Raw genomic sequence first — 24,009 nt, 5'->3', positions numbered from 1 at the left:
TTGCAAGGGACCGGGATGTTTCTGATTCCGTCCATGTTATCCTGAAGTGGGACGGAGAACAGCCAGAGGTCGTGGTATACATTGGTACCAACGACATAGTTAGAAAAATGGTGGAGGTCTTGAATTCAGGCTACAGGGAGTAAGGAAGGAGGTTGAACAGCAGGACCTCAAAGTTAATAATCTCGGGATTACTGTCTGCTCCTCGGGACATGTGAATTTAGGAATATAGTGAGGTGGAGGATAAATTTGTAGCTGAGGGATTGGGGCAGCGACCATGGATTCAGATTTCTGGATCATTGGGTCCTCTTTTGGATCAGGCATGACCTTTAGAAAATGGACGGGTTGCGCTTGAATCCGAGGGGGACCGATAGTCTGGCGGGGAGGCTTGTTAAGGCTATTGGTGAGAGTTTAAACTTGGATTGCTGGGGGGTTGGACCAAACTGAAGAGGTGGAAAATAGGCGGTTAGCTCATAAAAAGGTAAAGCATGGAAACAGCGCTAGAGGGGAAATAGCAAGATGATAGAGATGAACGCGCTCAGACCGATGGTTTTTAAGATGTGTCTATTTTAATGCAAGAAGCATCATGAATAAATCTGATGAGCTCAGAACATGGTTCAGAACCCCGAGCGATGATGTTACATAGAAATGTTACGGCCATTACAGAGACTTGGATGGTTCAGGGATAGGAATGGCTACATAGAGTGCCCGGCTTTAGATGTTACAGAAAGGACGTGGAGGGTGGGAAAATAGTTGGGGGCGTGTCACTGCTGATCAGAGATAGTGTCACGGCTGCAGAAAAAAAAGGAAGTCATGGCGGGATTGTCTACTGAGTCTCTGTGTCTGATGTTAGAAGCAGTAAGGGGTTAATAACTCTACTGAATGTTTTATGGACCACCCAATAGTAACACGCACATCAAAATACAGAGAGGGAGATGGATTCTGGAAAGGTGTAATCATAATAGGATTGTCGTCGTGGGAGATTTTTGTTTCCCAAATATTGATTGGCATCTCCCGAAAGCAAGGGGTTTAGACGGGCTAGAGTTTATTAGGTCTGTTCAGGAGGATTTCCTGACACAACATGCAGAAAAGCTGACAACGGAATAGACTGTACTTGATCTGGTATCGGGAAATGAACCAGCTCGGGTGTCACGTCTGTCATTGGGAGAGTATTTTCGATATAGCGATCACAATTCGATCTCATTCATCTTGTATTGGAGAGGAAGAGGAACAAATACTTTAGGGAAGCCTTTAATGGGAGTAAGGGGAAATATGACGCTATCAGGCAGGAACTTGGAAGCATAAATTGGGAACGAATGTTGAAAAGGAAATGGACAGTCGGCATGTGGCAAGTGTTCAAGGGATATTTGCGTTCTGCATAGGTACATTCCAAAGAGACACGGATAGGGAAAGGACGGTAAAGCGCAGGGACCGTGGTGTACAAAGGCTGTTGAAAAACACAGTCAAGAAGAAGAGAAAAGCTTACGAAAAGTGCAAAATCTAGGCAAAGATAGAGATCTAGAAGATTATATGCTTAGCAAGAAGCACCTTTTTTAGGCATCTGTTAGTCACATGAGACCATAGATTTGCGCCTTGCAATTTTCCAAGGTGTAGGGCTGCGCAAGAGTGTATGAAAGACCAGCAGTTGCCCATGCTGCAAGTCTCCCCTCTCCACAGCACCGATGTTGTCCAAGGGACGGGCATTAGGACCCATACAGCTTCGCACCAGTGTCGTCGCACAGCAATGTGTGGTTAAGTGCTATGCTCAAGGGCACACGCGCTGCCTCAGCCAAGGATCGAACTAGCGACCTTCAGATCACGAGACGAACGCCTTAACCACTTGGCCACGCAGGAAGTAGCTTAATAATGAAATCAGGAGAGCCAGAAGGTACCAAGACAAAGTTTCGGTGAGCAGGATTAAGGAAAACCCCAAGGCATTCTACAAGTATGTGAACAGAAAGAGGATAACGAGGGAGAGAATAGGGCCAATCAATTGTGACAGTGGAAAAGTCTATGTGAATCAGGTGGTCAAAACAGGGGTACTTACTGAATACCTTGCTGAAGTATTCACTACGGAGAAAGATCCAGGCAATTGTACGGATGATGTACAATGGACTGAAAAACCTGAGCATGTAGATATTAAGAAAGAGGATGCGCTCGAGCTTTGGGAAAGCAAAACGTTGGATAAGTTAGCGGGGCCGGACGAGATGCTCCCCAGGCTACTGTGGGAAACGAGGGAGGAAAGGGTTGAGCCTCTGGCAATGAACTTTGCATCATCAATGGGGATGGGAGAGGTTCGGAGATTGGAGGGCTGCAGATGTTGTTCCCTTATTCAAGAAAGGGAGTAGAGATATCCGCGGAAATTTAAACCAGTGAATCTTACTTCTGTGTTTGGGAAATTGATGGGGAAGATCCTGAAAGGCAGGATTTATGAGCATTTGGAAAGGCAGAATATGATTAAGAATAGTCAGCATGGCTCCGTGAAAGGCAGGTCGGGCCTTACAAGCCTGATCGATTTTTTTTTTTTTTTTTTTTAGGAGGATGTGACTAAACACATTCAGCCGTAGATGCAGTGTATATGGATTTTTAGCAAGGCATTTGATAAGGTACTCCAAGCAAGGCCTTTTAAGAAAGTAAGGAGGCACGGGATCCAAGGGGACATAGTTTTGCGGATCCTCAAGCGGCTTGACCAAAGAAGGCAATGAGTGGTTGTACACGGGTGATATTCTGCATGGAGGTCGGTGACCAGTGGTGTGCCTCAGGGGATTGTTCTCGGTCTCATTTTCTTCGTGAATTTTATAAATGACCTGGCTGAGGAAGTAATAGACGGGTTAGTAAATTTGCTGATGACACCAAGTTTGGGGGTGTTGTGGATAGTGTGGAGGGCTGTCAGGGGTTAGAGCGCGACATTGTAGGATACAAAACAGGGCTGAGATGTGGCAGATAGAGTTCGGCCCAGATGAATGTGATGTGGTTCATTTTTCTCGGTCAAATATGCTGGCCGAATGTAGTATCAATTGGCAGTGTAGGGGATCAGAGTGATATTTGGCTTAAAGTTCATAGGACACTCAAAGCTGCTGCACAGGTTGACTGTGTGGTTAAGGAGGCATACGGTGCATAGGCCTTCATCAACCGTGGGATTGAACGTAAGAGCCCAGGGGTAATGTTACAGATCTATAGGTCCATGGTCAGACCCCACTTGGTGCACTTTGCTCAGTTCTGGTTAGCCCACTGCAGGAAGGATGTGGAAGCTATAGAAAGGGTGCAGGGGAGATTTACAAGGATCTTGCCTGAATTGGGCGGCATGCTTTACGAGAATAGGTTGTGTGAATTTAGCCTTTTCTCCTTGAAGCGACGGAGGATGGGAGGTGTCCTGATAGAGGTGTATAAGATGATAAGACGCATTGATCGGGTTGATAGTCAGATTTTTTTTTTCACCAGGGCTTAAACGGTTGTCAAGAGAGATCACAGTTTTAAGGTGTTCGGAAGTCGGTACTGAGGAGATGTCAGCGTATGTGTTTTACACAGAGAGTGGCGAGTGCGGGAAATGGGCTGCCGGCGATGGTGGTGGAGCCGGATTCGATGGGGTAGGTCAAGAGACTGCTGGAAAGGTATATGGTGCTTCGACAAATAGGGGGCTATGGGTAACCCGCGGTAATTACATGTTTGCCGCAGCAATGTGGGCCGAAAGGCCGATATTGTGCTGTAGGTTTTCTATGTTTCAATGTTTCTAATGGTAGGAGAGAGGATAAAGAGACAAATCAGCGAGGGGGAAGAGAGAGTCGTGGGAGAACATAGAACACAGGGTAATACACAACATACAGTACAGGCCCTCAGGCCCACAATGTTGTGCCGACTTTTAAACCCAAACTCTCATATATTCCCCACCTTAAATTCCTCCATATAACTGTCTAGCAGTCTCTGAAATTTCACTAGTGTATCTGCCTCTACCACTGACTCAGGCAGTGCATTCCACGCACCAACCACTCTCTGAGAAAAAAAAAAAAATCCGCTAATATCCCCCTTGTTCCTCCCACCCCTTACCTTAAATCCATATTTCTTATATTGAGCAGTGGTGCCCTGGGGAAGAGGCGCTGGCTATCCACTCTATCTATTCCTCTTATTATGTTGTACACCTCTATTATGTCTCCTCTCATCCTCCTTCTCTCCAACGAGTAAAGCCCTCGCTCCCTTAACCTTTGATCATAATACATACTCTCTAAACGAGGCAGCATCCTGGTAAATTTCCTCTGTACCCTTTCCAATGTTTCCACATCCTTCCTATAGTGAGGTGACCAGAACTGGGCACAGTACTCCAAGTGTGACCTAACCAGAGTTTTTACAGAGATGCATCGCAACTCTTAAACTCTATCCCTCAACTTATGAAAGTTAACAACCCATAAGCAAGACATTAATGAGGGGTAAATAGATGCCTAAGTGGCAGGGAGTGAAAGTAACCGGGAGCGGTAGTGAGGCTAAAAGACGAGGATTCCTGGTAGGAGAGAGAGTGTGGAAGGTATGGATGGGGCAGTGATTTGAGAGGGTTCGAGGTTGGTGTGATGGACAGAAAAAAAAAGGTGAGAATGGGCAGAGAGAATAGAGAATAGACAGAGTGGCGGAGGGAGAAGAGGGAGCGAGGTTATGTGTGACGAGGGAGTGCGAAGGGTGACAGCGAACGTGAGAATGAGCGAGAGAGTGGTGGGGGGGGGAAGGAAAAACGGTAGAGGGAGGAAAGCGATAGAGAGAGCGAGGGAGAATTGGTGAGAGGGGGGAAACAAGAGAATGTTACGGTTTTATTGTTTTTCGTACTTGTATTATTGTTTGCAAGCTTCGTTATTTTTTCAAGCTTTGGATACATGACGGTTTTGTGGGGATTACAATGTTGTGGGGATTTTCGTGTTCCATTGTGTTTCTTTGTTTCATGGCTGCTTACATATTGAAGAGCTTCGTTCACATGATTGCGATTTCTGTGATTCACAATGAACTGGTAATTTGAGAATTTGTTTTCGGAATTGGCTTAAGAAGGCAACGATTATTGCTTGGAATTCCGCGTCTAGTGATGTTACGCTCGACTTCTGATGTCTGTGGCAAGGACTTGGATGGAAATCTAAATATTCAACAATTTTTTGGGCTTTTAGGATGTCCTGCCCCGTAGAGTCAGTAAATTGTGTTTTACATTGTCACACCTAGAACACAAACCAACCCGTACAGCACAGGACAGGCCCGTAATGTTGTTCCAAATTCATTCCTTGTGATATTGGACATTTCATCTTTAGGGAAAAGGCAATGTCTGCCGAGTCAGTCGATGGCTTTTATGATCTTCTGAACCTACGCCAGATGTCCCCTCATCTTCCTCCAGTCCAGAGGAAGCAACCGACTTGTCCAATCCCTCAAATCAGCGAAACCAGGCAGCATCCCGTTAAACCTCTTTGGATGCTATTCAAGGTCTTGAAATCCTTCCGATAATGGGGTGAGTGGAACTCTATACAATAAACCTGCTTCAGCCTAACTAAAGATTTTTATAAAGTTGCAATATAACTTCCTGAATTTTAAACTCACTGCCCCAACTAATAATGGCAAGCAGGATATCCGCATTCTTCACCACCCTATCGGACTGCTTGTCCATGAACAATGATATTGGACCCCAAGATCCCTCTGCCAGTCAACAGTGCTTAGAGTCATGGCTGAAAGAGTGTGATATCTCTTAGCATTTGACCTACAAAGGTGCAAGATTTTAGGTTTGTTCGCTTTAAACTCCATCTGCCATTTCTTCAACCCATATCTGAAACTGATCCATATCCCACGGATGCTCATGATGCTCTACGAGTCTGTGGTGGTCAATGCGATCATGTTTGCTGTTGTGTGCTGGGGCAGCAGGCTGAGGGTTGCAGACACCAACAGAATCAACAACCTCATTGGTAAGGCCAGTGATGTTGTGGGGATGGAACTGGACTCTCTCACGGTGGTGTCTGAAAAGAGGATGCTGTCTAAGTTGCATGCCATCTTGGTCAATGTTTCCCATCCACTACATAAGGTACTGGTTGGGCACAGGACTACATTCAGCCAGAGACTCATTCCACCAAGAAGCAACACAGAGCGTCATAGTACTTAAATCCTGCCTGTGGCCATCAAACTTTACAACTCCTCCCTTGGAGGGTCAGACACCCTGAACCAATAGGCTGGTCCTGGACGTATTTCATAATTTAGTGGCATAATTTACATACTACTATTTAACTCTTTATGGTTCTATTACTATTTATTATTTATGGTGCAACTGTAACGAAAACCAATTTCCCCCGGGATCAATAGAGTATCATTATGACTATGATTATGACTAATTCATTGCAGGCCGTCTACACGAACTACAATACTACCTATCTCCGCATCAACTGTAATCTTACCAACCCACCCATCTATATTGCCATCCAGCTAAATTATATACATCACAGACAGGAGGTATCCCAGACACGTCCATAGATACAGATCACTTCATTGGAGTAGAACAGAATGAAATACTAACAGAATGCAGAATAATGTGTCACTATTACAGGGAAAATGCTCTGCAGCAGGCAATGGCCACGAGGAGGTATATTCTGTGGTCAAGTTTAGATCATATCAAGTAGGGGACCGTGCACAATTCTGATTTGATGGAGACGGACATGAGAGTACGGAGGAATATCTGGAGAAATTTATAAAATGCTCGCTTCGCTGCCGCTGTTGCTGTGTGATCCTGAACCTCCGGAGGAGAAGGCCCCAATTCCTCCGCTTCGCTTGTTTCGGTGGCCAGGACGAGGTGGAAGGTACTCGGCAGAGAATGGCGCTCGGGAGGCTGTAACTGAGGGGCTAGTTGGAGGCTCGAAGTTTCGGACGGACGGACTCAGTGTCGGCTGTGGTCGGTGCCTCGTGGTTTATGGCAGGGAGTTTCTCTCTTCGCCGCCTGCTATCCGGGACTCGGGAGTGGATCGACTCGGGACTTTGAGACTTTTTTTTTTTTTTACCGTGCCCATGGTCTGTTCTTTATCAAATTATGGTATTGCTTTGCACTGTTAATACTATCTGTTATAATCATGTGGTTCTGTTAGTGTTAGTCTCTGGTTTGTCCTGTTTTTCTGTAATATTACTCTGGAGGAACATTGTATCATTTGTTAATGCATGCATGCATTTATAAATGTCAATAAACGAGGACTGAGTGTTCTCATAATCTAATCGTAGTGGCGGACCGTTCAATAGTCTGATCACAGTGCTGTAGAAGCTGTCTCTGAGCCCGGTCAGACATGCTTTCGCATCTTCCCTCCGATGGGAGGGTGCAGAGGAGAGAGTGTTCGGGATGGGTGGAATTGTTTTTATTTTTTTTTTGTTTATGACGCTGGCTGCTTTACCGAGGCAGCAGGATGTGCAGAAAGAGTTCATGTTGGTTAGGCTGGTTTCGGAGCTGGGCTCAGCTCTTTCCACAACGCTCAGCAGTTCCTTGTGGTCATGGGCCGAGCAGTGTTTATATTTTTAGTAAGGAACCAGGACTGTTCATGACAGCAGGGCAGTAGTCATGGTGAACAGGGAACACAATAAGACATTTTTTTTTTTCAACTTGCTAGACCACTCTGCAGAATGCTGTGGGACCCAGGGGAATTTGAAAGGCTGATATGTCCAGATTGTTAGATATAATAGATAGTTAGCAACTCCCTTATTCACATCCCAGATGCTAGGTCAGTCTGGAAAATGGGAAAGAGGGATGTAGGGGGAGATGGAGAAGGAATAGGCGGTGGGACTCGGCGGGAGAACGAAAGGTGGGGAGAGCAGAAGAGAGAAAGGGGAAGCAGATGATAGGTGGTATTATACCCAGGGAGATTTGACTGGGGAGGACAGACTAGTAATTCGTAGTAAATGTACCATACAGAGGGTTTAACAAATCTATAAAAAACGCTCAGATGGTAGACTGCTCTGGAGGATGATCTGGAACTACAAACCATAGAAACCATAGAAAAACTACAGCACAGAAACAGTGCTTTTGGCCCTTCTTCGCTGTGCCGAACCATTTTCTGCCTAGTCCCACTGACCTCCACACGGACCATATCCCTCCATACACCTCCCGTCCATGTATCTCTCCAACTTATTCTTAAATGTTAAAAAAGAATCCGAATTTACCACCACGTCTAGCAGCTCATTCCACACTCCCACCACCCTCTGTGTGGAGAATCCAACCCTAATGTCCCCTTTAAACTTTTCCCCCCTCACCCTTAACCCATGTCCTCTGTTTGTTTTCTCCCCTTGCCTCAGTGGAAAAAGCCTGCTTGCATCCACTGTATCTATACCCATCATAATTTTATATACCTCTATCAAATCTCCCATCATTCTTCTACGCTCCAGGGAATAAAGTCCCAGCCTATCCAACCATTCTCTGTAACTCAGTTTCTCAAGTCCCGGCCAGATCCTTTTAAATTCTTTTAAAACTGAACACCACACTCCAGATTCGGCCTCAGCAATGTCTTATACAACCTCATCATAACATTCCAGCTCTTATACTCAATACTTTGATTAATAAAGGCCAATGTACCAAAAGCTCTCTTTACGACCATATCTACCTGTGACGACACTTTTAGGGAATTTTGTATCTGTATTCCCAGATCACTCTGTTCCACTGCGCTCCTCAGTGCCTTACCATTAACCCTGTATGTTCTACCTCAGTTTGTCCTTCCAACGTGCAATACCTCACACTTGTTAGTATTAAACTCTATCTGCCATTTTTCAGCCCATTTTTAAAGCTGGTCCAAATCTCTCTGCAGGCTTTGAAAACCTTCCTCACTGTCCACTACACCGCCAATCTTTATATCATCAGCAAATTTGCTGATTCAACTCAAGGAGATCTGTCAGATTAATTTGATTGCGGACTAATCAGGACGGGGTGGTAGACGTAATGTACACAGATTTTAATAAGTTCCCAGACGGTATACCGCACTGGGAGATGGTGTGCGACGCTGGGAGGGATGGTTGACTGGATATACGATTGCCTTGGCGATAGGAGCAAAAGTTTAGGGATGCAGTTCGTTCCTCAGACTGGAAGCCCGTCATAAGCGGTGATCACCGGGGAGTGTGTGTGTTGGGGGGGGGGGGGGGGTCTGTGGTGGCACCAGTGATTTTTGTCAAATATATCGGTCATTATAGCAGAACATAAATCATGCGGTTGCTAAGCTTGCAGACAACACTAACGTCGGTGGTGTGGTGAACAGTAAAAGCAGTTTTCACTTACACTGGGATCTCGATTGGCCGGGGAAGTGCAGGAGCATATGCAATTATGTTCAAGCTATCGTATTTCAAGAAGGCAAACAACAGCGTAGAACTTACACAGTGAACGGGAGGAAACTTGGGAAATGTTATAGAACAGAGAGACCCAGAGGTACAGGGACACAGTTCCCTGAAAGTGGAATCACAGGTAGACAGGGACTCTGGAGAGTGTTGTCGAACAGAAGGACCCAGAGGTACAGGGACACGGTTCCCTGAACGTGGAATGACAGGTAGACAGGGACACTGGGGAGTGTTGCAGAACAAAGGGACCCAGGACTCGAGGTGCACAGTTCTCATAGCGTGAAGTCGCAGATAGACAGGGCGGTGGAGAAGGCGTCTGACCTGCTACCCTTCATCAGTCACGGCAATGAGTACAGGAGTAGGGGGTGACGTTGCAGTGAACAAGACGTCAGTGAGGCTACATTTGGAGTACAGTTTTCCGTTTCCGTTGTCCTCCTCTAAATAAGATGACACTAAACTGCAGAGAGTGCGGAGGAGATTTACGAGGATATTGCCGGGACCTTGGTGACTGAATTATGAAGATAAGTCAGGTAGGTTGGGACTTCATACCATGGAGCGCAGAGCTGACCTTACAGAGTTGTATAAAACCACAGGGGACATGGGGCACAGACTAGGTGAACGTGCAGAGTCACTTTTCTCTAGGTTTGGAGAAGCATGGAACAGAGCGCTCAGGGATAAGATGATAGCAGAAGGTGATTTAACTGGGGACCTGAGTGAGAACTTTTTGTTGTTTAACACAGACGGCGGCCCGTCTATGGAACAAGCTGCCAGAGGAAGTGGTCGATGCAGATGCATTGGAAAATGAACACTTGTGCGCATAGCACGTGACTCCTTCAGAGTGACGTCATTAATGTGAACTCTAACCTGGTTGCGCAGTCACTGACACTTCGGCGGGTCCCGAGGCGATGGGAGAATCTTCATACTCACCAATGAGAAGTTTGTCTTTCCCAAGGTTCAGCGCTGTGTAGGTGGATGTCTCACTATCTGGGAGAGAAACCGAAAGAATGTGAGAGAGGGGGAGAAATAGAAGGTAGAGAGACCGAGAAAGAATTGGAGGAGGGTTGGAAGTGAGAACAGAGAAGAGCACAGAGTGTTGTAGAGAGAGGAGGAGAGACAGCGATTAATGAGGGAGATAAAGTACTGAGAGACAGGGGGAGAAGGAGAAGGAGAGGAGAAGTGACAGGGAAAGACAGGGAGTCTGAGTAGGAGAGAGAGTGTGGAAGGGATGGATGGAGGATATGACGGCGGAGAACGTGATGAATTGGTGCGATATGCACGAAATTTCAATAGAATGCGGCAGAGAGAACAGGGAGAGAATGGGAAAGTGAGTGGCGAGGGAATGGAGATGGCGAGGTTATGAGAGAAGGGGGAGTGAGAAGTGTGAGAGTGGTAGCGGAAGGGCGAGGGTGAGAGGGGAGGAAAGAAGTGTTAGAGGGAGCAGAGAGATTTATTTGCTAATCAACGCTGTTTAGTGTCTTGGTTTAATAATGTGCACTTGCTTTGCATTTAATCAACCAAGGTGCAACATTTCACGTTTGTCTGGGTTAAGCTCAATCTGACATTTGTCCATCCCATATCTGTAACTGATTCATATCCCACTGAATTTATGCAGTGGATTTCGGAAGGCAACTAGACGGCAAAGATCTTCTGTAAATGTTACTTCGTTTTCCCAGCGTGGAACATGTGAAATTCTTCGTGATCTCCCTCTCGTTGCATTTTAATGTGCATTTACAAGTTTATACACTCACCTATTCCGTGGATAGCTGAAACTTTTCAGCTTGCCGTCTTAAAACTTTAAGAACTGCTCCTAAGCCTGACTGTTTGGGAGCCACAAACGCATTCCATTGCTAACCTCTGTTTAGAAGAGTGTTTTTGCTTATTTTTCTTTATTTTGAGGGCATAGAAAGAAATATACCGGTTTAACATTAAACCCTGACTCAGTTTGTGGTGTATTGCTGCTGGTACGTAACACTGAGATGCCGCTAGTTGTTTTATCGAGGCGCCGGGAAGCGTAGACAGAGCTCATGAAGGATAAGCAACACACATCAAAGTTGGTGGTGAACGCAACAGGCCAGGCAGCATCTCTAGGAAGAGGTATAGTCGATGTTTCAGACCGAGACCAGTGATCTTTGTCAAATATTTCGAACAATTTTAGCACATTATACAAGATTGGTGGACGGAGACACAGAGCAGAGAGAGGGGAAGAGAGAATGGGAGAGGGAGGGAGGTGAGAGGGAGGTGAACGACTGCGAAGCAGGGACAGACGGTGAGGGAGAGGGAGAAGTGAAGGGGAAAGTCGGTTAGAAGGGATAGATGGAAGACGGGAACGAGGGGGAGAGACTGGAAGATGGAATAGAATGGTGAGAGAGAACACAGAGAGATTGGGAGAGAGAAGGGAGAGAGAAGGGAGAAGAAGAGGGATAAGTGGTGCGAGGTTATATGTGAAGTGGGAGTGAGAAGTGAGGCAGAGATAGCGCAAGTGAGAGAGAGAGGTTGAATGAGGGGTGGAAGAAGTGGGGCATGGAAGGACAGGGACACAGGGAGCGAGACAGAATTGATGAGAGAAGTTTGTGTTATTACTCGTCATGGTTGAATTATTGTTTGCAAGCTTTGTACTATTTTTACTCGTTGGATATATGACGATCGTGTAGGGGTTAACATGTTGCGATTTTCGCGCTCCTTTGTGTTCCTTTATTTCTTGGCTGCTTGCAAGAGGAAGAGCGGAAGGTAACGTAGTGGTTTACAGTACCAGCGACGCGGGTTCAATTCCCGCCGATGGCTGCAAGGAGTTTGAACCTGTGACAGAGTGGGTTTCGTCCCGGTGCTCTAGTTTCCTCCCACAGTGCGCAGACAGAACGGTTGGTAGGTTGATTGTTAATAGTAAATTGTACAGTCATTCGGCCGGTATTAAATGGGGGAATTGTCGGGCAGCGCCGCCTGTAGCGCCGGAAGGGCCTGTTCAGCAGTGTTTTTTATCCCAATACATATATACATCTAAATATATTGTTTAAAAAAGATTAATCTCAAGGTTGATTATCGTTGACATATGCAACCTCGTATTCGGTTGTTTCTGACGTGTAAGGCAGACTTGAGTGGTCGCTGAAATCGCAGACGACGCAGAGATTGGTGGCGCTGTGGAAAGTGCAGAACACCGCTGATGCATTCCGTAGGGTATAGATCAGTTGTAGATGGGTGGAGAGATGGCAGATGGAGATTAACCGTGTGTGGCGTTGCGCACTGGGAAGTCAAACGCGAAAGGACAGGGCACACTTCACGGCAGGACACTTAACAGGCAGCATCCTGTTAAACCTCTCCGGTAGCCGTCCATAATTTTCACATCAGTCATATAATGCGGTGACCTGTACTGTGTAAAATACGCCCGTTCAGCCTGACAAGAGATTGTTTCAGGTTTCAACATAACTTCCGAACTTGTTAACTTAGTGTCACAAATGTTAATGGCAAGCAGGATATCCGCCTTATGACCACCTTATCGGGAAGCATGGCCATGAGCAATGATATTGGACGCTAAGATCCCTCTGCTAATCAACACTGTCTAGGGTCTTGGCTTTAAAAATGTATTGCACATGAGGTTGCTTAGCAAGATAAGAGCCCATGGAATTACAGGGAAGTTACGAGCATGGGTGGACCAGTGATCGCTGTCAACTATATCGAACATTTGTAGCAGATTTTACAGGAGGCTGTTGGTGACCTTGCAAACGACTCTGACGTTGGCGGCGTTGTTAACAGTAAAGACAGTTATCACTTACAGAGGGATATCGGTCAGATGGGGAAGAGGGTAAAGCAGTGGCAAATGACGTTTATTTCAGAAAAAAATAAACTGTTGTATTTGAAGAAGAACACTAACAGGGTAGGATTATCACAGTGAATGGGTGCAACCCTGTGAAATTTTATAGAACATAGGGGCCGAGAGGTACAGGAACACGGTTCCCTGAAAGTAAAGCCATAGATAGACAGGGCGGTGAAGAAGGCACTGAGCACGAGAGGCAAGCGGTCACGATTCAGTTTTACAAGACGTCGGTGAGGCCGCCCTTGAAGCACGGTGCTCAATTTTGGTCGCCCTGATGTCGGAGCGATGCGACTGAACTGGCAGAGTGCAGAGGAAGATTTACGCGGTGCTGCCGGGACCCGAGTACTGAGCTACAGAGAGAGGTCGGGCATGTCGGGACTTTATAACTTTCAGCGCAAGGGTAAACTTACAGAAGAGTATAAAACCACGCGGGGCACAGAAAATATGAGTGCGCGGAGTCTTTTTCTCTCGGTTGCAGAATCGAGAGCCAGAGCGCATTGTTCAAAACTGATAGCAGATAGTGATTTAACCGGGGAACCGTGTAACGACTTCTTTTTCTACCCAGACGGCGGTCCGTCCACCGAACGAGTTGCCAAGAAAAAGTGATTAATGCAGATACATCAGGACTTGAACATTTGAGCGTACACACGTGACCCCTCCAGACTGACGTCATTGTTGTGAACTCTGACCTGCGTGTCCGGTCACTGACATTTCGGCTGGTCCCGAGGCAGTGGGAGGATCTTCATACTCATCGATGAGAAGTTCGTCTTTCCGAAGCTTCAGCACTGAGTAGGTGCAGTTCAGACCTTCTGGGAGAGAAGGCAACAAAATGAGATTGAGAAATAGAGGATGAGAGGTCGTTAGAAACGGGACGAGTGACGATAGACAGACTGAACAGAGATATAGAAAGAGATTCGGGAGAGACGGTTATGGTCATAGTCATAGCCATACTTTATTGATCCCGGGGGAAATTGGTTTTCGTTACAGTTGCACCATAAGTAATAAATAGTAATAAAACCATAAATTATTAAATAGAAATATGTAAATTATGCCAGAAAATAAGGCCAGGACCAGCCTATTGGGTCAGGGTGTCTGACCCTTCAAGAGAGGATTGTAAAGTTTGATGGCCACGGGCTGGAATGACTTCCTATGTCGCTCTGTGTTGCATCTCGGTGGAATGAGTCTCTGGCTGAATGTACTCCTGTGCCCACCCAGTGCATTATGTAGTGGATGGGAGACATTGTCCAAGATGGCATGCAACTTAGACAGCCTCCTCTTTTCAGACACCAACGTCAGAGAGTCCAGTTCCATCCCCACAACATCACTGGCCTTACGAATGAGTTTGTTGATTCTGTTGGTGTCTGCTACCCTCAGCCTGCTGGCCCAGCACACAACAGCAAACATGATCGCACTGGCCACCACAGACATGTCGAACATCCTCAGCATCGTCCGGCAGATGTTAAAGAACCTCAGTCTTCTCAGGAAATAGAGACGGCTCTGACCCTTCTTGTAGACAGCCTCGGTGTTCTTTGACCAGTCCAGTTTATTGTCAATTCGTATCCCCAGGTATTTGTAGTCGTCCAGCATGTCCACTCTGACCCCCGGATGGAAACAGGGGTCACCGGTGCGGTGCCTTAGCACTCCTCAGGTCTACAACCAGGTCCTTAGTCTTGTTCACATTAAGCTGCAGATAATTTTGCTCACACCATGTGACAAAGTTTCCTACCGTAGCCCTATACTCGACCTCATCTCCCCTGCTGATGCATCCAACTATGGCAGAGTCATCAGAAAACTTCTGAAGATGACAAGACTCTGTGCAGTAGTTGAAGTCCGAGGTGTAAATGGTGAAGATCAAGGAAGACAAGACAGTCCCCTATGAAGTCCCAGTGCTGCTGATCACTCTGTCGGACACACAGTCTTGCAAGCACACGTACTGTGTTCTGCCAGTCAGGAAATCAATAATCCATGACACCAGGAAAGCATCCACCTGCATCGCTGTCAGCTTCGCCCCCAGCAGAGCAGGGCGGCTGGTGTTGAACGCACTGGAAAAGTCAACAAACATGACCCTCACAGTGCCCGCTGGCTTGTCCAGGTAGGCGTAGGCACGGTGAGGGCTGAGAGGCAGGGGCAGGAGGTGGGAGAGAAAGAGTGAACTGAGATGAGAAACACGGGGAAACCGAGCAGGAGAGCATAGGTGTTTTGGGCGGATGGAGGGGGAAAGATGCTGACAGATGGGGGCGATAGGAGGGAAATGAGAGACAATGGAGAAAGGGAACGGAGAGAGAAATGGGATAGGGAGTGACGAATGGAGAAGAGGGAGCGATGTTCGTGTGAAGGGGGAGTGAGAGGTGTGAGAGCGATAGCGAAAGAGTGAAGTACAGAGCAGTAGAGTGAAAGGGTTAAAAATGGAGAGGGGAAGAGGGAGAGGGACAGAGGGAGCGAGAGAGAATTGTTGAGAGAGTGCGAAATGCCAGAGTGTTATGTTTGTATTATTTTGCTCGTTGTTATATTGTTGTTTGAACTTCTTCTGCACACATTGGATATATGACGGCCTTGTGGCTAGGGAAATTCTCGGCAGTCTGAATTGTAGTTTAGATGGTCGGCACAACACTGTGGGCCGATGGGCTTGCTATCTGCTGTAGATTTCGTTGTTCTCTGCTCTGGTGATACATGCTATCATATCTTCCTTCCCATGGGGTTGGTGCAGAAGCGAGCTGCGTGGGCGTGTGTGGATGTGGACTTTTGATGATGCTGCCTGTTTTACCGAGGCAGCAGGAAGTTCGGACAGAGTTCATGGAGGGGAGCCTGGTTTAGAGCTGATCTCAGCTGTGTCCACAGTGCTCTGCAGTTTCTTGTGGTCACGAATGGAGCAGTTTCTATATTCTGAGAGAGGATCCAGGGCGGACCATGAGAGCAGGGAGGTAGATGTGATGTGTAGAGTACTCAATAAGGCGTTTCCACATTCTAGGCTGTTCTGTAGAATGGTGTGGGACCAAGGGTGATTTCTCAGACTGTTTTGAGAGTAGTGGTAGGTATATTGTACATAGAATTTAACAATTCCATTCACAAGGTTCCAGATTGTAGATGGCTCTGGCAGATGGAAGAGGCAGAGGTAGGGAGAGACGGAGAAGGAACGGAGCAGATTTAAAGAGAGAGAGGGGGAGATGAGGGATTGGAAGATAGAAGAGGGAGGGAGGTGTTAGATGGTGTGTGACCCACGGAGAGTAATCGGGCCTATTGAACCAGGAACGTGAACAGGCGCCAATAGCAGAATTTAACGGGGCTATTTACAAGGTCCCAGAGGTACACCGCTCTGGAAGATGGTGTGCAAAGCCGTGAGGGGTGGCTAACTGGATATAAAATTGGCTTTGTTGTAGGAACAAAGCTTTAACCTTATAACCATATAACAATTACATCTCGGCCCTTCTAGCCCATGCTGATCTCTAACTCTCACCTAGTGCCACCTACCCGCAGCCAGACCATAACCCTCCATTACTTTCCTGCCCATATATCTGTCCAATTCAACTTTAAAGGACAACAACGAACCTACCCAACCACTTCTGCTGGAAGCACGTTCCACACAGCTGCCACTCTCTGAGTAAAGAAGTTCCCTCTTCGGTTACCCCTAAACTTTTGCCCTTTAACTCTCAACTCATGTCCTCTTATTCGAATTGAGAACAGACCGCAGCAGTCTCAGGGGATAGCAGAAAGAGATTTAACTGGGGACCCGAGTGACGACATTTTTTTTTACTCAGACGGCTGTCCGTCTATCGAACGAGCTGCCAGAAGAGGTGATTAATGCAGATACATTAGGACTTGAACAATTGTGCGTACGCACGTGACCCCTTCAGAGTGACGTCATTGCTGTGAACTCTGACCTGCTTGTCCAGTCACTGACATTTTGGCGCATCCCGAGGCAATGGGAGGATCTTCATCCTCATCGATGAGAAGTTCGTCTTTCCGAAGTTTCAGCACTGAGTAGGTGGATTTCAGAAGGTCTGAGACAGAAACGAACGAATGAGAGAGAGAGAAATAGAGGAGGAACGATCGGTAGAGAATGTGGCGTGTGACGATAGAGAGATTGAACAGAGAAAGAGAGACTGTTATATGAGGGGGGAATTAAGGGCTGAGAGGCAGGGAGAGGAGGTGAGGGAGAGAGTGAAATGAAACACGGAGAAACCGAGCAGGAGAGAAAAGGTGTTTTGGGTGGATGGAGAGGGAAAGATGCTGAGAGATGGAGGCGATAGGCGGGGAATGAGAGAGAGAGTAGAAAAAGGGAACGGTGAGAGAAATGGGAGAGGGAGCTACGAATGGAGAAGAGGGAGCGAGGTTCGAGTGAAGCGGGAGTGAGAGGTGTGAGAGTGATAGCGAAAGAGTGAAGGTCAGAGGGGTAGAGGGAGAGGATGAAAAAGTGGGGAGGGAGAGGGACAGAGGAAGTGAGAGAGAATTGCTGAGTGAGTGCGAAAAGCCGGAGAGTTATGGCTGTACTATTTTGCTCGTTGTAATATTAATGATTGAAACTTTTTTTTTCACACATTGGATATATGACGGTCTTGCGGCTAGGGAAATTCTGGGCAGTCTCTATAGTAGGTTAAGTGGTCGAATAACACTGTGGGCTGATGGGTTTGCTATGTGCTGTAGATTTCTATATTTTATGTTCTGCCGAAACATGTTTTCGTATCTTCCTTCCCATGGGGTTGGTGCAGAAGAGAGATGCGTGGGTGTGTGTGGATGTGGATTTTTGATGATGCTGGCTGCTTTACCGAGGCAGCAGGAAGTTTAGACAGAGTTCATGGAGGGGAAGCTGGTTTAGAGCTGATGTCAGCTGTGTCCACAGTGCCCTGCTGTTTCTTGCGGTCACGGGCGAAGCGGTTTCTACATTTTGATTGAGGAACAAGGATGAGTCACGAGAGCAGGGAAGTTAGACTTGACCTTTGGGAACTGAATAAGGCATTTTATGTTCCCACTTTGTAGGCTACTATGTATAATGGTGTGGGGCCCAAGGAGATTTGACTGACTGGTTTATGCGGATTGGGAGGGATAGTGTACGCTGAATTTAACATTAGGTTCCTGATGGTAGATCGCTTTGGAAGCTGGAAGAGAGGGATGGGGGAGACGGAGAAGCAACGGGTCACTGGCGGAGGGCCTGAGAGGCAAAGATAGGGAGGGTGGAAGATAGAAGAGTCAGGGAGATTCTAGATGGTGTGAGACCCCGGGTGAGCTGTTGGGCTGATTTCACCGGGGAAGACCGATCAGGCACGGAAACTAGATGTTCCCTACATTGAATTTAATACGGCTATTAACCAGGCTTAGATGGTTGTCTATTCTGGAGGATAATGTGGAAACGAAGGAGATCTGTCTGACGAATTTGATTGCGGAGGACGGATCAAGTCGGGATGGTAGTTGTAAAGTACACAGATTTTAACAAGGTCCCAGAGAGTATACCGCTGTGGAAGATGGTGTGCGACAATGGGAAGGATGGCTGACTAGACATAGAATTGGCTTGGCGTAAAGAGCAAAGGCTTCGAGTTGAAGTTCTTTTCTCAGACTGGAAGCCCGTCACTAGTGGTGTTTACCAGTCGTTCGACGGTGGGACTAGTCATCACTGTCAACTACACCGAACATTTATACAATACGCAGTAGGCCAACTTGCAGACGACAGAAAAGTTGGAGGTGTGATAAACAGTGAAGACAGTTATTTCTTACAGTTGGATCTCGATTAGTTGGTAAGAGGGCCTAGAGCAGCAAAACCAAATTAGACTCTAGACACTAGAATACTACAGCACAGTATGGGCCCTTCGGCCCTCCATGTTGTGCCGACCGATATATTCCTTTATAAACACGTACTAAACCAACACTGCTTATGAATACTCTATTTTACTTTCATCCATGTGCCTGTCCAAGAGGCTCTTAAATACCCCTAATGTTTTAGCCTCCACCACCATACCTGGCAAGTCATTCCAGGCAAGCACAACCCTCGGTGTAAAAAAAACTTACCCCTGATGTCTCCCCTGAACAACCCTCCCTTAAATTTGTACATATGCCATCTGGTGTTTGCTATTCGTGCCCTGGGAAAGATGTACTGGCTATCCACCTTATCTATGCCTCTCATAATCTTTTAGACCTCTATCAAGTCAACTTTAATCATTCTACTGTCCAGAAAGAAACATCCCACCTCTGCGAAACTTGCCGTATAAGGCTTGTTTTCCAATACAGGCAACATCCTGGTAAATCTCCTCTGCACCCCCTCCATAGCTTCCACACCCTTCCTATAATGAGATAACCGGAACTGAATGCAATACTCTAGGTGTGGTCTCACCAGAGATTTGTAGAGTTGCAACATGACATCTCTACTCTTGAACTCAATCCCCCTATTGATAAAGCCTAGCATCCCATAGGCCTTCTTAATTAACCCATCAACCTGTGCAGCGAAATTGAGAGATGACTGGATTTGAACCTCAAAGTCCCTCTGTTCATCCCCACTCTTAAGTAACCGACCATTTTCCCTGTACTTCTCCTTCTGGTTTGTCCTTCAAAATTGCATCAGCGCGCAATGATCCGAATTAAACTCCATCTGCCACCATTATGCCCGACTCTGCATCCCGTCAGTATCCTCCTGTAAGCTTCGACAACCTATAGCTCCATCCATAACTTCTCCAGCCTTCATGTCATCCGCAAATTTACGCACCCATCCTTCCACCTCTTCATCTGGGTCATTTATAAAAATCACATGAGCAGGGGTCCTAGCTCAGATCCTTGCGGTACTCCACTAGTCACCGAGCTGCAACACACACTTTCCTTCCAGTACTCCCGTCTTCTTCCTCCTTTAAGCCATTTTTTTTTAATCTAAAGGACCAAGGTTCCACTAATCCCACGCTTCATGACTTTCTGGATGAGTCTCTTGGGTGGGACCTTGTCAAATGCCTTGCTAGAATCCATGTAGACCACATCTACCGCCCTACCCTCATCAATTTATTTTGTTACTTCTTCAAAGAACTGAATTAGCCTTGTGAGGTAGGACCTTCCCTCCATAAAGTTATGTTGACTATTCTTCAGTACACTATACGGCTCCAAGTACTCGTGGATTCTATTCTTAAGAATACTTTCCAATAGTTTGCAGACCAACGACATAAGACTCACCGGTCTATAGTTCCCAGGATTCTCCTTATAACTTTTGTAAAATTAGGGAGATACATTTGCCTTTCTCCAATCCCTCGCACCTCCTATCATAACTATTGCTCCAGCGATCTCTTCTCCCACGGCAAACTGAGGTATATCACGTCGGCCCTGGGACCTCATCATCTTGATGTTTTTAAAAAGATCCAGCACTTCTTCTTCCTTTATCTCCACCTTGTCCAGCACATAGGTCTGTTCTATTTCGACCTCACCCTGATCAAGGTCCTTTTAATTTGCCAATCCTGAACCAAAGTATTCATTTAGGACCTCCCCAACCTCCTCCACCTCCATGCACATTTTACCCTCTTTACCCTTTAGCGACCCCACCTTTATTCTTGTGTCCTTCTGTTCTTCACATACGTATAGAACGCCTTGGGGTTCTCCTAAATCCTAAGTGCGAAGGCCTTCTCCTGAACTCTTAGAGCTCTCCTTATTCCTTTATTCAGCTTCTTCTTGGCTGCCCTCTATGTCTCATGAGCCCATCTGCTCCCTGCCTCTTATATGTAATGTGTATTCCTTCTTTCCCTTGACGGGTTGCCTCACGTGTTTCGTCAGCCACGGTCCCCTTTTCCCACCATTGTTTTTCCTTGTCTCAATAGGGCAAACCTATCCTGAACCCAGTACCAGTACTCCCTAAACTTCTTCCACATTACTTCCGTGCTTTCACCTTTGAACATCTGTTTCCAATTTACCGTCCCAAGTTCCTGCCTCATCCCTTTATAGTTAGCCCTTCCCCAGTTAAGCACTTCACCATGTTGTCTGTTTTTATCTTTTTTCTATAGCTATGCTAATTTTAAGGGAGTTGTGCTTACTCTTACCAAAATGCTCCCCACCAAGAGGTCTGCCATCTGACTATGTTCAAGAACAAGATCCAGTATGGCCTCTCCTCTCGTCGGCCGGTCCTCGTACTGTGCCCGGAATCCTTCTTGAATACCCCTGAGAAAATCAACCCCATCTATCTCCCCTGCAGTCAGGAGGTGCGAGTCAATATGAGAGAAGTTGAGATCACCCAGAACTACAACCCTGTATTTCCTGCACCATTCTAAAATCTGCCTGTTTATCTGCTCCTCGGTGTCCCGAGGACTATTTCGGTGCCTATAGACTACTCCCAGTAGAGTGATTGATCCCTTCCTATCTCTGACTTCCACCCACAACGACTCGGTGGACAGTCTCTCTGCAGGGTCGCACCTTTCTATAGCTGTGATACTATCCCGGACAGCTATGCTTCTCCACCCTGCCCTTCCACCCCCCCACGCCCACACCGCCTTTTCTACACCTCCCTTCCTATTCCGTTTGAAACGCCTAAACCCCGGTACCTTCATCAAACAATCCTGCTTTTCCTCCAGCCAAGTTTCAATAACGGCCACAACATCGTAGTTCCACGTACTGATCCATGATCTACGTTCATCCCCTTTTTTCCCCAAATACTCCTATCGTTGCGGTATACATATTTCAACCCCTCTACCTGGCTACATTTATGTTTTGTCTCCTGCCTGTCCTTCCTCACCAACTCAGAACACACAGCATCATGCCCTTGTCCATCCACCCTCATCTCTGCACTCACATTCTGATTCCCACCCCACTGCCAAACTAGTTTAAACCCTCCCCAACAGCTCCAGCAAACCTGCCCGCCAGGATATTGGTCCCTTTCCAGTTCAGGTGCAGCCCGTCCTTTTTGTACAGGTCAGACCTTCGTCAGAAGATATTCCAATGATCCAGAAATCTGAACCCTGCCCCCTGCACCAACTCCTCAGCCACGCATTCATCTGCCGTAACCCTCTCTGTCTCGTGTCACAGGCAGCAATCCCGAGCTCACCACCCTTGAGGTCCTGCTTTTTAACTTCTTTCTTAACTCCCTATTTTCCTTCTTCAGGATCTCATCCCTACTCCTATCTATGCCCTTTGACCCCACGTGGACCGCGACCTCTAGCTGCTCACTGTCCCTCCTGAGAATACCGAGAATCCGATCCGAGATATCGTGGAACCTGGAACCAGGGATTCGAAAGACCAGCCGCAATTCTCCATCTCTCCCACAGCACATCGTATCTGTCCCCCAAACAATAAAATCCCCTATCACTACTGCTCTCCTCTTTTCCCTCCTTCCTTTCTGAGCTAAGGGTCCAGTCTCGGTGCCAGAGACGCGACTAGTACAACTAGACACTGGTAGGTGATCCTCACGAACCGTATCCAAAACTGTGTACTTATTATTGATGGGAACTGTCACAGAGGTGTTCGGCTCTTTCTGTCCATTCCCCTTCCCTCTCCTGACAGTCACCCAGTTATCTGTCTCCTGACTTTTAGGGGTGACTGTCTCCCTAAAACTCGGATCTATTTCTGCCTCTGCCTCCAGAATGATCCGAAGTTCATGCAGCTCCAGCTCCAATTTCCGAACTCAGTTTAACAGGTGCTGCGGTCCTCAGAGACAACTGCGCTGTCCCTGACTTTCCACATCCTACAATCGGAGCACTGGACTGCCCTATCTACTGCCTCCATCACCAACTCCTAAGTTAATTAAATTTTAAATAACTACCCCGGCATACCTCTCTGGGAGCAAGCTCGTTCTCCGCCTCTTCTCGCCGAAGCCTCTCGAGCCAAAGCCTCAAAGCGCCACTCCTTCACTGGCCGCTCTGCTTCAGCTATCCCTCTTTTTATTTGTTTGAGCTGTTCAATTTTCGGTTGCCCGATCAAACTGTTTGGCCACCTGAACTCGATTGCCCATTCAGCTGCTTTCTGATGTGTCTGAGCTATTCCGATCTTGTTTGACTTGACTGCACAATCCAACTGACATAACTGCCGGAACTTCTTGAGCCAAAGCCTCAAAGCTCCACTCCTACACTGGCCCATTCACTCGCTGGCCGCTCTCCGCTTATCTTAGATCGGATAAGTGCGAGCTATCGTCTTGCAGTAAGACAGCCTAGAGTAATACATTCACAATGATGGGGAGGAACGCTGAGATGTGTTGTTGAACAGAGTGACATACGGTTCAGGAGCACCGTTCCCAGAAAGTGGAGTCACAGGGAGGCAAGGCGAAGAAGAAGGCGTCCGACGCGCAGGCATTCATCAGTCAGCGCACTGAATACAGGAGTCGGGAGACTATGTTGCAGTTGTACAGGACCCCGGTAAGGCCGCACAAGGACTACGTTATTAGCTTTGATCGCCCTGCTCTTGGAAAGGTGCAATCGAACCGGAAAGAGTGCAGAGGAAGATGTTGCCGGGACTCCAGTGACTCAGTAATGAAGAGAGGTTGGGCTGGTTGCGACTTTATACCTTGTAGCGCCCAGGTGACCTATCAGGGTCTTCTAAAGCCACAAGGGGCACAAACAGAGTGTATGCACACAGTTATTTTCCCTGAACTTGGGGAATCGAGAACCAGAGCGCACAGGAATAAGGAGAGAAGGGAAAGCAGATTTAGTTGGGGAACCGATCGACAACCTTTTGTTACCGAGATGGTGGTCAGTCTATCGAACGAGCTGACAGAGATGCGGTCGAGGCGGATGCATTACTTATTTGGACACGTGAGCACCTGACACGTCATCCCTCCGGAATGACGTCATTGTCGAGGAATCTGACCTGTTTGTGCAGTGATTGGCAACTCACCGCATCCCGAGGCAAAGGGAGGATCCTCATCCTCATTGATGGGGGGTTCGTCTTTCCTAATGTTTAGCTCTGAGAAGGTGGAGTTCAGACCGTCTGCAAGAGATAGCGAGAGAATTGAGAGACAGTGTCAG

General features: G+C 47.0%; 1 protein-coding gene across 21 annotated transcripts in view; it reads right to left on the bottom strand.

The window, feature by feature from the left end:
• Positions 1-24,009, bottom strand: part of LOC140207214 (uncharacterized) — a 38,543-nt gene that overhangs the window by 9,985 nt on the left and 4,549 nt on the right. For 5 of the 21 annotated variants that reach the window (XM_072275596.1, XM_072275594.1, XM_072275595.1 and 2 more), the window contains exons 3-6: positions 23,852-23,971; positions 16,984-17,103; positions 13,795-13,914; positions 10,225-10,281 (exon numbers count right to left, since the gene is read on the bottom strand). In XM_072275596.1, the coding sequence (XP_072131697.1) occupies positions 10,225-10,281; positions 13,795-13,914; positions 16,984-17,103; positions 23,852-23,971 (417 nt within the window). Of the gene's footprint in view, positions 1-10,224; positions 10,282-13,794; positions 13,915-16,983; positions 17,104-23,713; positions 23,735-23,851; positions 23,972-24,009 lie in introns of those variants that run through there. The other 16 variants (XM_072275600.1, XM_072275608.1, XM_072275604.1 and 13 more) reach the window with 14 other exon arrangements.

This window comes from Mobula birostris, chromosome 13, assembly GCF_030028105.1.
Source record: "Mobula birostris isolate sMobBir1 chromosome 13, sMobBir1.hap1, whole genome shotgun sequence".
Taxonomy (NCBI): domain Eukaryota; kingdom Metazoa; phylum Chordata; class Chondrichthyes; order Myliobatiformes; family Myliobatidae; genus Mobula; species Mobula birostris.
The sequence above is the reverse complement of the archived record's forward strand: the minus strand, read 5'-3'. Positions and strand labels throughout refer to the sequence as shown.